Source organism: Aptenodytes patagonicus, chromosome 10 (assembly GCF_965638725.1).
Source record: "Aptenodytes patagonicus chromosome 10, bAptPat1.pri.cur, whole genome shotgun sequence".
In the NCBI taxonomy this organism is placed as follows: Eukaryota; Metazoa; Chordata; class Aves; order Sphenisciformes; family Spheniscidae; genus Aptenodytes; species Aptenodytes patagonicus.
In genome coordinates, this window is record NC_134958.1 from 23,593,960 (window position 1) to 23,607,675 (window position 13,716).

General features: G+C 53.9%; 1 protein-coding gene across 1 annotated transcript; it reads left to right on the forward strand.

Annotated features, from left to right (window-relative positions):
- Positions 1–1,294: 1,294 nt before the first annotated feature.
- HEXA (hexosaminidase subunit alpha) lies at positions 1,295–12,486 on the forward strand. Its single transcript, XM_076348568.1, has 14 exons — positions 1,295–1,538; positions 5,195–5,293; positions 5,671–5,736; positions 5,898–5,944; positions 6,274–6,384; positions 7,191–7,292; positions 7,391–7,523; positions 8,599–8,779; positions 9,097–9,183; positions 9,483–9,555; positions 10,012–10,189; positions 10,529–10,619; positions 11,055–11,159; positions 11,662–12,486. The coding sequence occupies exons 1-14, from the start codon at positions 1,295–1,297 to the stop codon at positions 11,723–11,725; spliced, it is 1,581 nt and encodes a 526-aa protein (XP_076204683.1). The 3' UTR covers positions 11,726–12,486.
- Positions 12,487–13,716: the final 1,230 nt, after the last annotated feature.

Here is a 13,716-nt window from a genome sequence, read left to right on the forward strand (position 1 = left end):
TCCTCACCCCTGCTGAGCACCTTTTTCCATCTCCCTGAAACCTTCCTTCCCAGCTCCACTGAAACTCCCCCACGTCGTCCCAGCTCTTCTCCTTTCACCATCGGTCCCCAGCTTTGTGCTGATGCTTTTGTAACCTTTGACAGCAAGTTCCTTGAGGGTTTTTCTGCAAAATGCTTTTTTCCTGTTGCCCCTGGCTCTGCCTGTTCTGCTCACCTGAGGGACAATCCCTTAAATTCCCCATCAGATCTTTCCATGGTTGTGTCTTGCTCACACAAAGTGGTTTTTCATCTTGAGCTAGTGTGATGGGGCCATCTCCCTTGTTGTGCTTTCTCCCATGGCATTTGTTTAATTTCCTGCTTGCTCTCCATGCCTGTGGCTTGTCTCCCAGCACTCCTGATCGCTTGGAGTTTTCTGGTGGCTTCACTGCTTGCTCAGGAGCGCTGGGACAACATTTTTTTAATAATTTCATGGAGTTGGTTCCTGTGTAGGAGCTGATGGGAGTTAGGCTGGCAATTAGATGGGTAAAACCTAGGATTAAGGGTCCTTATTTGACTTGGGGATTTCTGAGGAATGCAGAGCTGGGAAGGAGGAAGCAAAATAAAGAGTTCATCTGAGGTTGAAGGTTTCCTTGCAAAAGCCAAACCCTCTGTGGAGAGCCTCTCTGCAACACTTCAGCGTGAGGCTCCACCATGGGGTAAAGCCCTTTTTTGTAAAACCCAACCAATATTTCACCTGCTACCTGCATAATATCCCTGCACACCTGTGCAAGGGCTGATTTACATCCAGCATTATTCATAAAAATGCACAATACCAACAAAAGATGCCAAAACCCCAAGGTGGATCCAAAGCATGTGCATGTTCAGTCACACAGCTGGAAAATGGCGCAGGTGAAATACATGTTTTAAATCATTAATCTTCTCCTCAAACCCCAAATCAGGCTGCTGAGGCTCCCCAAGGTTATCCCCTGGGGGCACAGAGCAAGGCCTCTAAATTTTGATGGCTGGGGAGGACGTGACTCTCCTTGAGGGTTCTGTGGATTTAGTTAAAAGTAAAGAGGCGCTTGCTTGGGTAAAGGCACCCCCGGCGACTTTGCGGTGAGGCCGGGGGCGTCGCCGCCGCCTCAGGGGGCTGTGAGGGCGCTTGTGGCCCGACGGCGGCGGGTCAGCCCCGAGGGAGGCGGGCCCGGCAGCCCGGGTCTGGCCCGTCTCGTCCACGCGGGGCCGAGCTGCCATTTCGCGGGCGTTCCTCCCGCGGCGGGCGGCGCCGCCCCCTCCCTCAGGCTGCGGGGCGCGACATGGCGGCGGGGCGGGCGCTGCTGCTGCCGCTCCTGGCGGCGGCGGTGCTGGAGCCGGCGGCCGCTGTGTGGCCGCAGCCCCAGACCGAGCGCTCCCCGCCGGGCGGCGGCCGCTGCCCGCTGCTTCCCCGCCGCTTCCGCTTCGTCTACGCCGCCGGCTCCGCCGTGGGGCCGGGCTGCGCCGTGCTGGAGGCGGCCTTCCAGCGGTACTGGGCGCTGCTCTTCGCCACCGCCCGCCCGACCGGTGAGGCGGGGCGGGGGCTGCCGGCGGGGCGGGGGGCTCGGCGGCCTCCCCGTGCGGGGACGAGAGGCCGCTGGAAGGGCGGTTGACCCTTTCACGTGTGGCTTAATTCTTTAAAAAAAAAATCACAAAACCAAGCCCTCGTTTATTGGGGGGGGTCAAACCATGGGTTTTGTGTGGCGATCTGCTCTTTAACCCCCTTATTTCCTCAGTTCAGGAGAGGCTGGTGGTGAGGGGAGGGTGGTGGCCGTCGTCTGGCAGCGTGGTGGCTTGAATTGCATCTTGTAGCGAAGGGCAGCGTTGCGTTTGTATGTGGAGGGCAATGCCTGTGGCACACACATTTTCAAATAAAACCTAACCTGGTTTGGCACAGTGAGCACCAGTTGTCTTGCATTTCCTTCAAGGAGTTGCATTTCTTTCTTTCAAACTCTTGCTATCGAGTTTGCTCTTTCTATCTAACTTTTTATCTCCTCCAGATCGTGTTTCAGCTCCCCAGTGCTTCGTTTTGCTTCCTTTTCTTGCGACTGCAGGGAGAGCTGCTGCCGGTGTTGCAATCGCTCCAGCTTCGGTGCTTTTTGCAAGTCTTGGCTCTTCCTGTTTCTAGCAGCTCTTGGTGTCCAGTGTGAAGCTTTACCTTGAGGAAAGACTCTTGTTGCTTCGTGCTTGTTTCTTCCAAGTATGTATTTGTGGTATGGGGCTCCTTCTGCCCTTTTTTCATAAGGTGAGCTGCTAAGTGTCCTAAGGCAGCGTGGCTTTTCTGGCAAAGAGAGGTAGTAGGTCTTGGATTCATCCTGAAATTGTAGGGTAAGATGAGGAAAGGCAAAAGGTTTGAGCGCCTGGTCTTGATTTGGGACAGGTTGTAAAGGTTTCTTGCACTCAGACTTCTTCATGATAGCACCCGTTGCATGTCTGGGATGAAATGCAGGAAATTCCCTAGCTGTGTTCATAGAGGCAAACACAGGCTGGGGAGCCGGCACGCACGGATGCTCAGTGCCTGCGTGGGTCTGTGGCAGCCTGAAGCGCTATATCTGGGAAATATGAAATGCTTCATTCATCAAGAAGAGCTAGTAACTCTGCTTCCAAGTGTTTTAAATGTCAGCGTGAACTCTGTCACTGATCAAAGCGGAGAAGGGTAACGGCGTTGGAAGCTGCTCTGCTTCATCTTGAGCACATCGTGCTTTGAAAAAGGCAAGTTGGAAACACTGAGAAGAACCATTTGGCTTATTTTATTTCTTCAACTTTTGTAAGTAGCAATAGAAATAAATTTTGATTTGGGAACTGAGAAGACTCCTCGTTTCTTTTTTGCTGCTAGGAACTAAACTTAAAACAGCCAATACAATTATTCACATTTTCCTGTTCTTCTCAGAAGGGAAATACGACCATCAAATCACTTGGAGCAACTTCATGTGATCACGAGATCGAGCTCATACTCATCGCTTTCCGTACGCCCTCCTTTATGACGCTCAGACTACACAATTAATTTTAAGGCTTTTTTCCCTCTTTGCCTTCCTTTTTTTTTTTCCCACATGGGTGGTTAGTAATAACAGGCAATGGAAACCCTGTATGGAAGGAAATAGTTTCTATTAATAGAGAAAATAAGACAGAAACTGTTTTCTGTCCGTATCGGAAAGCTGCTGTGTCAATTTAACAAGCAAGCAAGATTATGTCCAAACTCTGCATTCATCCTGAACTTCAAGCATGAAAACAGAGACCAATTTAAGTTAGGAGGGACATATGGGGGTCTTTGGTCAAGCCCCTGCTCAAAATAGGGCCAACCTGGAGTTGGAGTCAACTTTGCAGTTGGGTCAAGCTTCTCAGGCCTGTGTCCAGCCGAAATTGTGGTATTCCGAAGGATGGAGAACTGAGCCCTTGCTGCAGTGTTTGACCACCCTCAGGGTGAAGAATATATATTTTTTTCCTTATTTCTAATTGGGATTTCCCTTGTTGCTCTTTTCTTGTTTCTTGTCATTAAGCTGGGTAGCTCTGAAACGAGTCTGGGAGAGACCCAGGACCCTGCATGGAGCTCAGGCCAGGACCTCCCATCCCTGATGTCTTATTACTGCTGCAGTCATTGTGTTAGCATCCTTGTCTTCCAGTCCGTGACTGTAATTAACTTGATGTGTGCCTTCACAGCACTCTTTTGAACCATGAACTTCAGCCTTTGTGGTTGATGGGTCACTGATCCCTGCTGCTCCCATCTGCATTGCCTTCCAGGTGTGATAGTGGTGGTGCCTGCCTGCTCCTTGGCCAAGGAGGCCGTGTTTGGGTTTGGCGATGTCTCCCTGGGCAGGTTTAAACATGGTGCGTGGTGGTGGGACCAGTTCTGTTGAGGCTTCTCAACAGAACGAGTAGTTCCCGTGTCCCCTGTCTTGAGAGTGGCCGTCCCTGGGGAGCTGCTGTCTTGCCGAGCAGAAGGAGCAGGGCTTGCCGTGCTGGCGTGCCAGCTCGCACATCTGTGAGGTTGCCTTGGCTACCGGCTCGTCTGTAATCAAGAGGAAAGCTCAAAACTGAGGACTATCTTCGAGCCGTTTCCCTTCTCTCTGCGGAGGTTTTGCCATTCCTTCATGGAGAAATTGGGGGTTTCTGGCTCCTGCGATCTTTGGAGCACAAGCTCTGCATTTCACCTGAACAGTGGCGGTGCCATGATCTCTCTGAAGTCTGCTTGGTGCCTGGCTTCTGACGAGGCTCACTCAAAGCCAAGCTTTTTATTTTTCAGTGACCATATTGAGCTGTTCCTGGGAGCGCTGTGGGGGTGTAGGCACGGACCTTGGCTGTGATTAGCAGGTTCCCACCCAGCTAACCCGCGCTCCTCCTGGCCAGAGACTGCTGTTGTGAGTAGACCCGTGCGTCTCAGCGAAGGGGGAACGCCTCCCTTCGGAGTTGGGGGAGCGACTCCAGTGAGGACTCGGGGCTGTGCATCCTTGGAAGTGCTCCTTCAGATGGGGAAGCATGGCCAGAGCTCCTGATTGGGATCTGAATGTGGCTGGGTTTATTTTTCCAGCCGCTGCGCCTGGGACCTGTTCTGCAGAAGGTGAAGTCGGTTGGGAGCCTTTCTGTGCTGGGCGAGACCTATTGGTGGCCTCTAACTCAGCCCAACTCTGCAGTATACTTGGATTCATTCTCCACCCATTTTTACAGGTTTCTTTGCCCTTTCTGAGAAGTGTGGGTAGGGTAGCAGAGCTCTTGGGTTTGTGCTTTTTTTCCAGTGCTGGGAGAGTTGGGAAACATGAAGCTCTTTGCCCCCCCCCCCCCCCCGAGAAGATTTGAGTAGTCACGGCTGTTGCTTAGAGCAGGGGCTGGTGTCCAGGAAGCCTTGGGGGCTGCTGCTAGATCATACTCTGATGCCTCTCCTCCTTTGTGTGCTCCTTTAAGCTGCCACTGCGAAGCCTTCCCTGGGGGCTTCCTCACCAGCAGACCTCCACGCTGAAGGTTGGGATCAGCTCATGTGCTCCTGGTTGCCTGTGTTGAAAGAAGCCCCTGCTGAACACCCCTGTGCCTGCTCTCGGGTGAAGGAGGGGGTGTCCGTTTCTGCCACGTGTGTTAAAAATCCATGTACTTCTGCACCTCTGTCGCTAGCTGGGCTGGGAGGACGGCAGTGGACTAGAAGCAGGGAAAAGAGCCAGGATGGGATTGATGTCCGTGGTCTGTGTCCTTCGCAGAAAACGAGCAACCCTGGGGGACACCCTGCACTCAGCTCCTCGTCTTTGTTGCCACGCCGGGCTGTGATGGGTTTCCCAGCCTGGACTCCAAGGAAGGCTGTGAGTATCGGGGTTGGGAGTGGGAGGGAGTGACTGGAGCGGGGGTGCGGCTGTTTCTGTGCCCGTCAGTTGGAAATAGCACTGTGCAGCACTTACCCCCAATTTTAGGGAGGCAGCATCCTCACTGTATTATTGAGAAACTGGGGCAGGGAGGGAGAGACTTACCTGAGGATGCTGATAAAGCAGTGGGAGAGGTTTAAAACAAAGAAACAAAGCCAAAAGTCGGTTCTCTGGGATGCCAGGGTGTGCAGTCCTGTATCAAAACCTCTGCCTGGTGCTGCTGCAGCCCCATAGTTGGGGCTGTCATGGCCCATAGCAGCGTGTGATGGAGTGTGGGACCTAATGCTAGCGCCAGCCCCTCTGATGCTGTGTTTCAGATAAGCTGTCTGTCTCGGAAGGCTCCTTGCTGCTCTCTGCAGATTCTGTCTGGGGAGCTCTCAGAGGTGAGATGTGCTTTCTGTCGGGCATTTCCGCTCTCCCTGCCCCAGGCCTATGGGGATGTCTCTCTGTGCCTCTCTCTTTCCATAGACTTATTTGTTAATTGAGCTCTGTTCCTTTGGGGGAATCTGTGCTGAGAAAGGGACTGTGTGTGGTTTTCCTGCAGGCCTGGAAACGTTCAGCCAGCTCGTTGGGAGAGATGAGAACGGCATGGTGAGCCCTGGCCTCATCTCCTGGGGGCAGTCAGCACTCCCTAATGGGGACAGGCTGAGGATTGCTGGGATGCGCAGGATGAGGGGGGTACCAGCAGGGCAGCACAGCCTTGCCAAAGGCCAAGTAGGGATTCATGAATCCAGACAGATCCCTGCCTTCTGAGCGGATAAAGCATTGCAGCTCTTTCTGGCTTGCTTGCGTGCGGGGCAGTGAGGCTACTCCTCCTTGTCCCGCTGACCCTGGGGACAAAGGTGACCCTGATTGTCTCCTGCTAATGGCTGTGTTGCCCAAAGCCCTCCTCACTTCTTCCTTGTGTTCTTTGCGTGCAGTACTACATCAACAAGACAGAAATTGTGGACTTTCCCCGCTTCCCTCACCGGGGACTGTTGCTGGACACCTCTCGTCACTACCTGCCTCTGAGAGCCATCCTGGAAACTCTGGTAGGGTGCCTGTGCTGGGAGACAGTTTAGTTAGGTGTCCCTTCCTCTGCGACCACTGAGGGCTCCTTGAGTGGCCTGGAGGGCTTTTTGGGTTTTTGCTCCTTTCCAAAGATCCTAGGAGCCGTCTAGTGTGTAGGCCACTGCATCTACATCTTGTCAAGGAAGAGCTTGTCAAACCTAGGTTTTTTTGAAGAAAACCAGCCTGCTAGATGAAGCAACAGGCTGGTGCGGAATGGCAGCATGACCTCAATTCTTAGTATACAGATGTGCATCATGGAAAAATGCTTCCATGCTGTAGGTCCTTCCCAGTGCCCGTGGCTGTGTTTGCTCCCGGTGTAACTCACAGCTGTCTCGTTTGGGTGATCTCTCAGCTCCCTTCATAAGTAGGAGAAGGAAGAAAACCCTGAGCTATCTTGGATTCCTGCAATCCAGATTACTTTATGAGGCTGGGTTGTTTCTGAGGCAAGGGAGAACACTGACTTCTTCCCAGCCACGTTAGATGAAGGTGGGTGGTGGTTTTGTGTTCATCCCAAGCAGAATTAAACTTCCAGGTCTCCACCATTGGCTCAGTTGTAGGGAGAACAGGGATTTCATTGTGAGCAGAAGCACTACTGGCCCTCTGCAGCAATTTGTGGTGCTGGTATGTTTGAACAGAGGTGTCTGAATCCCTCTTGGATCCTGGGGAGCGTTTAGGGACTCTGCCTTGTCCTTTTGGAGCACAGGCACCTTGTTCCCTTTCTGTGGCAAGCTGGGTGGCCTTTCAGAAGAGACAGGGCATGTTCATCTTTGTTCCTGTTCCTTCCCAGGATGTCATGGCTTACAACAAGTTCAATGTGTTTCACTGGCACATTGTGGACGACCCGTCTTTCCCCTATGAGAGCTTGACCTTCCCAGAGCTCAGCAAGCAGGTAATCCACCCCGATTGCCGTATAGCGCCCAGCCCAGGGCGAGAAGATCTCTCCCTCGGCACCTGAGCTAGACGCTGAGATTTCCCGTGTTCCCCCAGGGAGCCTTCAATGCCATGACCCACGTGTACACAGCCAGTGACGTGCAAACGGTGATCGAGTACGCCCGGCTGCGTGGCATCAGAGTCATCGCAGAGTTCGACACTCCTGGGCACACCCTCTCCTGGGGTCCAGGTGAGGAGCAGACCCTGCCTGCCGCTGCTATGAGGAGAGTTGTAGTTGTACTGGGGGGAGGAAGGGGATCTGCAACCTGGATCCCTAAAGCCGGGTGTGGGCAGCCATGTCCCACGGGCTGGCTTTGAGGAGGAGCAAACCATCATCTGGGGGAAGTAGGACCCAATGGTCCAACTTCTAGAACAAAATCCAAAGGGAAAACGTTTCCATCTCTTCTTGGGTCTAAGCTGGGTGATTTTTTGGGGAACATCTGCTCTGCCAAAACCAGCATCATGGGCATTGCAAGGATCTTGGGTTTAATTGGGGGTGCAACTGACCAAGCTTCCTCACTCTGCTCAGCTGTGCCCCAGTCCTGACACGCTGCTCCCCGCTCCGAGGACTGGAAGTGCCTCCTCTTCCATGTCTGGAAGTGCAAGAAGCTCCAGGAAAATGTTGCCTTGTCTTGCTCTCTCCTTCCCCTGCCTCCAAATGCCATGTCCTGCACTGGCGTACAACCTGTGCTTGTAGTCACAGCCAAAACTGTGGCTGCCCCCCTTCCCTGTCTGCAGTGGGTGTGTGGAGCTGGGAGAGGGTGCTGGGGACTGCACCAGCATTATCTTTCCCCAGCAGCTCTGTGTGTTGTTTCCCGTAGGAATCTCCTGGAAAAAAACAGTGGAGCCCACAATGAGAGATACCAAGGGGAAACCTGGGAAGGGTAGAAACTAGCATCCTGCAAGGATTTGGTGTGTCTGTGTCCCATCCTCAGAGTACCTGTTGGCAGGGGGGAAAAAGGGGTGTCCAGCCTAAAAGGCTCGAGCCCTGCTGATCTCACCTGGGAGTGCGTGTTTGGGGCAGCAGTGGATGTGCATGGGGGGAGCACAAGATGAATGCAGAACACGGATCCCTCCCCATCAGGTCAGGCTTCCTGAACCAGAGATCATTTTTCTGCTGCTGTGTTTATGCCTTGTGCGCCATGCCTGGGTCTTCTGTCCCCTGGCAGGCCCTGGGCCGTGCTGAGGAGGATCTGGGGGGTTATGCGGGGTGATGTGGCCACGCTTAGCCCCTTCCTCACTGTCCTGTGTTTGTTATGACGCAGGTGCTCCGGGCCTTCTGACTCCCTGCTATTTGGGCAAGGATCCTTCTGGGACCTATGGGCCCATCAACCCCATCCTTAACAGCACCTACCAGTTTGTGACCAGTTTGTTTCAAGAGGTCAGCTCTGTGTTCCCAGACTTCTTTCTTCACCTCGGTGGCGACGAGGTGGACTTCACGTGCTGGTGAGTCTGAGATCAGTCTGGATGGGGACTGGGGGGAAGTATCTGGGACTGGAAGCCCATTGCTTTTTGGTCATGATCGTCTGTAGATCTTTGGTGTCCTGCTCCCCTAGACAGAAAGAGAGGCTGTGTGTGGTGGTTCCTGTAGTTTCTGCGCTCACGGTGATGCTGGCTGTGGGAAGCTGCTGATGCCAGCGCAGCCACAGCTCTTGGAATGCCTGGGCTAGCCTTGGACTGATGTGGGAAGGACTTGGGTATGTCTTGGCCTTACTCCAGAGCTTGGGATGCAGTGCTTTTATTATCTTCTCTTTGGTATACAGGAAATCCAATCCAAAAATTCGTGCCTTCATGAAGGAGATGGGCTTTGGTGAAGATTACAAAAAATTAGAGTCATTCTACATCCAGAGGTAAGGATGGCTGTGTTCTGGGCCTGCAGCTGCAGTATGTGACCAGCAGAAATGTCTTCTGCTGTCTCAGGGACACCAGATTTCCTTTTCAGGAGCACACCCATTCAGGCATGTCTCCCTGACCCCAAAGGGAGTAGCCTAGCCACATTTTACTGGGAGGTTGACCACAAAAAACCTGGGGCTGAGGGACAAAGGAGCCCCATGAGGGGCTGTGCTTTCTCCCTTCTCCTTTAGAAGTACCTTCATGTCCCACTGCGGGTGTTGGTCCGACCCAAAACTCAGTAATCTTTCCACTCCAGGCTTCTGGACATCATCTCTTCCCTCGGCAAAGGTTATATCGTGTGGCAGGAGGTATTTGACAATGGAGTGAAGGTGAGAGCTGCCTGCTTTCCCTAATGCAGTTCCCTGTGCTGAGGTGAAAAGTGCCGGCACCCCAGCTGATGTGCTCTGGGGGTGCCGTGCTGGGGCTGGTGGGGGGTACTCTGTTATGGGACTGGGGTTGATCTTGAGATGGTGCTGCCAGTGAGCTGCTCTCATGGTGGCTTTGTCAGACTGCTGTTAACAGGCTCTTCCCTCCAGGTTTTTGTGTATATGCCTGCAAGAGGCAGGTTTTAACCCTGCCCAGGACACTCTGCAAATAGGCTTATCCACTCTGTTGCTTCTGCAAGCCAGATGGGAAGTGGCTCAAAAGTCAAGCCAATGTCTGCCTCGGTTTCCCTTTGGGGGTGTTTGGAGCTGTGGATGGGTCAGGGCACTCCACTTGCGAGGGGAGGTAGTGCTCTTGTTGCCACAGTCATCCCGTGCATGGGGTTCACATGTGTTCTTCAGGTGAGGCCAGACACCATCATCCACGTGTGGAAGAACTCCACGCCGTACATGCAGGAGATGGCAAACGTCACCAAGGCTGGCTACCGGGCTCTGCTCTCTGCCCCCTGGTACCTCAACCACATCTCCTACGGGCAGGACTGGATGGCAGCCTACCAGGTGGAGCCCTTGAAGTTTGAAGGTGTGTTCCTTGTGTCCCCTTCCCGTACGACAGCTGACTTGTCACTCAGAGGTAGCATCAGGGCTGGGTCTCTTGCTAATTTGTTCTCGCTGCTGGTGTGAAGGTGCTTGAGTGACCGTGTCCTTGGTTCCTGTGCTATGTCCCGTTCCCTTGAGGCTGACAAAAAACAACTCTGCTCTCCCCCAGCCCGGGGTTTGAAGCGGGGGCTTCCAGAAGGGCAAGTTACCGCCTCCGTAGCTGAGCCACTCACTGCTGTTACAGGCACCTCTGTGGGCAGGGCGATAAGTCACCCCGTTATCTTACAACTCCCCCTCACCTGAATGCTGTGTCCTCTGGCAGGCAGCCCTGAGCAGAAGGATCGGGTGATCGGCGGAGAGGCGTGCATGTGGGGTGAATATGTGGACGCCACTAACCTGACCCCCAGGCTCTGGTAAGAGAAGCCGTGGGGAGGTTAGCTCGAGTCGCTTGGGGCAGGGCTCAGGCTCGTTTCCTTCGCCACTGAGCGACGTGTGCCAAATACTGCAGGTTTGGTCTGCGTGTGGTGCTTGTCCCTGTCCCCTGGCAGCGCCTCTGTGCTAGTAACAGCTTCACTGAGGCTTAAATGAGGGTTTGTAAGACTGTAACATGCTCCTGTGCAGCCTGCTGCTGCAAGCAGTATGTGTTTAGTGCTGGTCTCTGTCCTGTCACCCCGGTACGTCCTGATCCACGTGTCTAGGAGTGGATCTTTTGATATACAGAAGCCATGTGCCTTTGTGTGCTGAAGGACTTTGGTCAGGAAAGTGTTTGGGAGCTCAGGGCTTTGTGTGAGAAGCTTTCAAATCCCCCCTCCCCCGACCTGACTGCCTCTGTCCCTCGTTCCTCCAAGGCCAAGAGCTGGGGCTGTAGCCGAGAGACTGTGGAGTAATGCGACCGTCAGGGACCTGCGTGATGCCTACGTGCGGCTGGCCGGCTTCCGCTGCAAGCTTCTCGGGTAACCATTTCTCCTCGCAGCTTGGATGCCGGCTCGCGGGGACAGAGCGAATGCCACCCTTTCTGGGGTTCAATCCTGGGGAGGGCAGCGAGGGTGAAGTGGGCTTTCCCTGGTGCAAAATGACCCTTGTTCTTACGGAAAGTTCCGAGCCTTTCTCCTGCCTGTGCGTGGGCAGAGCTTGCTTTGTGCAGTGCTGGAAGAGAGCCCCTGCTGCCAGCGTGGGCTGGTGGCTCTGTCGAGGAGAGGGCTTCGTGCTGAGGAAGGGGGACCCGTCAGCTATTGCCACCCCTCCTGCAGCTTCCCCAGGAAACCTGCCCTTACCCCGTGCTCCCACATGTGAGCAAAAAACCGAGTCTATAAGTGCAGGATGAAAACCGCTCCCTCCTTGTCACACCTGAAATGGGGCACCGATGGCCAACCTGTGCTCCTCTGACCCCTCAAACCTGACCCTGGGCTCTGCCTGTGCCCTCTGCCTAAGGCCGTCTCTCTGCTCTCTTTCCAGGCGTGGTGTCCAGGCGCAGCCTCTCTATGTAGGATACTGTGAAAATGAATTCGGTGGGTTTTGAAGGGAGAGTCTCACTGACCTCGGTCGCTGTGCACACAGGAGGAATGATCCCTCTCTCTCAAAAGCTGCTGGCGTGGCAGAGGGACCCCTTCCCGCCCCCAGCTTCTGCTCTTGCTTTGTTGCAATGAACGTTTTTTTTTTTCCTTAGTGTGCACTCTTCACCTCCTTTTCTATTTTCGTTTCTTTAAATGTATAAATAAATGACCCTAAAGAGGAAAAAGGTGCCTTTTCATGCTCAGCTGGGCCTTGGGAGACCGTGCAAGGGTTTTTGTTAGCAGGAGAATGGGTAGGGCTTGCTCCATTGGTGGAGGAGCATCTGGCTGTGCCTCATCCCGGTGGCTCTGGGGCTTGCTGGGTGCCTCCTCAGCTGGGTAAGCTGTGTTTAGTCTCTGCTGCTATCGGGATTTGGCCGACTGATCCGTCCTCATCCTGCTCTGTTGTCCTCGGGGTGGGGAGCTCAGCTCCGGGTCTGCATCCGAGAGGTTTGGTTTAGATAGTATTTGCCTTGGAGAAAAATGGTGCTGCTGTCCCGCAGAGCTGGGACAGTCGGGGTCCTTGTCACTGATGGGGTCGTCGTGCTGGAAACCACATTCAGCTCGAAGCGGGGAATCTCTCGGGGAGAAATCCTGGCTGATGGGACTGTTGCACATGTGTCTTGGTCTTAAATGAGTGAGAACTGCTGTTACGGCTGGAAACCTTTTACTATTGAACTTTAAATTAAAGATATTGAATTAACTTTGAATTAAAAATATTCAGAAATTGTCAAGTCTTGCATTTCTTTACCCTCCTGCGAAGGGATACACAAACACTGCTCCTCTGAAGTGCTACATCTTAAGGGGGGAGGAAAAGATTGTGAAGCCCAACCACCCCAGAGCGGGGAAACTTAGCCAGATTTGGGGGAAAGAAGGGTATTTTTCCCCCTACTCAGAGTGGGAGGGGAAGGGCTGCCTTCCTGTGCCCTGTTTTCCTGGGGGAAGATGCTCCTCTGCTTCCTCCAAGTCTACGTGGGAAACTTGTGCCCCTTTTCTCTGTTGTTTTGGTTGTAAATACTGTCCTGGTCTTGTGTTTAAGGCTGAGTGGAGGGAGCCAGGGTTGCTGATCTGCCCGCCTGTCAGTCCCGGCATGTTTATTTCTCTTAAATTGGGTAACCCAGAAGACCTAAATAATAATAGCTGCTTCTTTTGCTGGGGTTTGATGTGCTGTCAAGTCCTAAAGAGCTCCGAAAGGCTGGTGTAATTAGCGCTCCTTCCTCGCTACCAGACCTGGCACGAGCAAACGCTGATCAGAAGCTTCTCATCCCCGTGAGGACATCTCCTTGTGCTCTGACCCGAGTCCCCGCCGATGCCACCCGGTGTCCCCGTGACATCTCTTGAGGTTGGCTTTGGGAAGCATCGCTCCACGGCACAAACGCCTCGGGTATTTGTGGAGCAGAAGCTTTACCTTCTGGTCCGGGCCGGTGGCCTCCAGCGCTTTAGACCTGCACGTCTGCTCCATCTCTGCGTGGCCACTTCTTGCCTGGCTCTTCCCGCAGCCACGCTGCGGGGAGGACAGCCGAGATACTGTAGTTCCCTGATCGGATGCAGCGCTTCGGGCTCCGAGGGGGTGCCAGGTACAGAGGGAGGAGGTTATTATCGCCTCCTATTTTTAAAAGTTGTCTTTTTCCCTTTTTTTTCCCCAACACGGCATAAATTGGTACCTTTGCCGGGTGCTTTTGTCACTGCAGGGACACCCGCTGCTGGTGGGGCTGGGGCCGAGGGGGAGGCTGGCCCCGGGGAGGGTGCTCTGCTCCCCGGGCACTGCTCTGTGCCCTGGGATGCTCCAGCGCCGGCGGGGTTGGCACAGGGGGACCCCCCAACCCAGCGTCTTCCGCTAAAGCCTGGTATTGATGATCTGGGTTAAATATCACCCCGTGGTCCCGCTTCCCGGGGGGTCTGCACCAGCATCTCCCCAAAAACACCACCTTGGGGGCGGCTTGGCAACGTTTTCACCCTT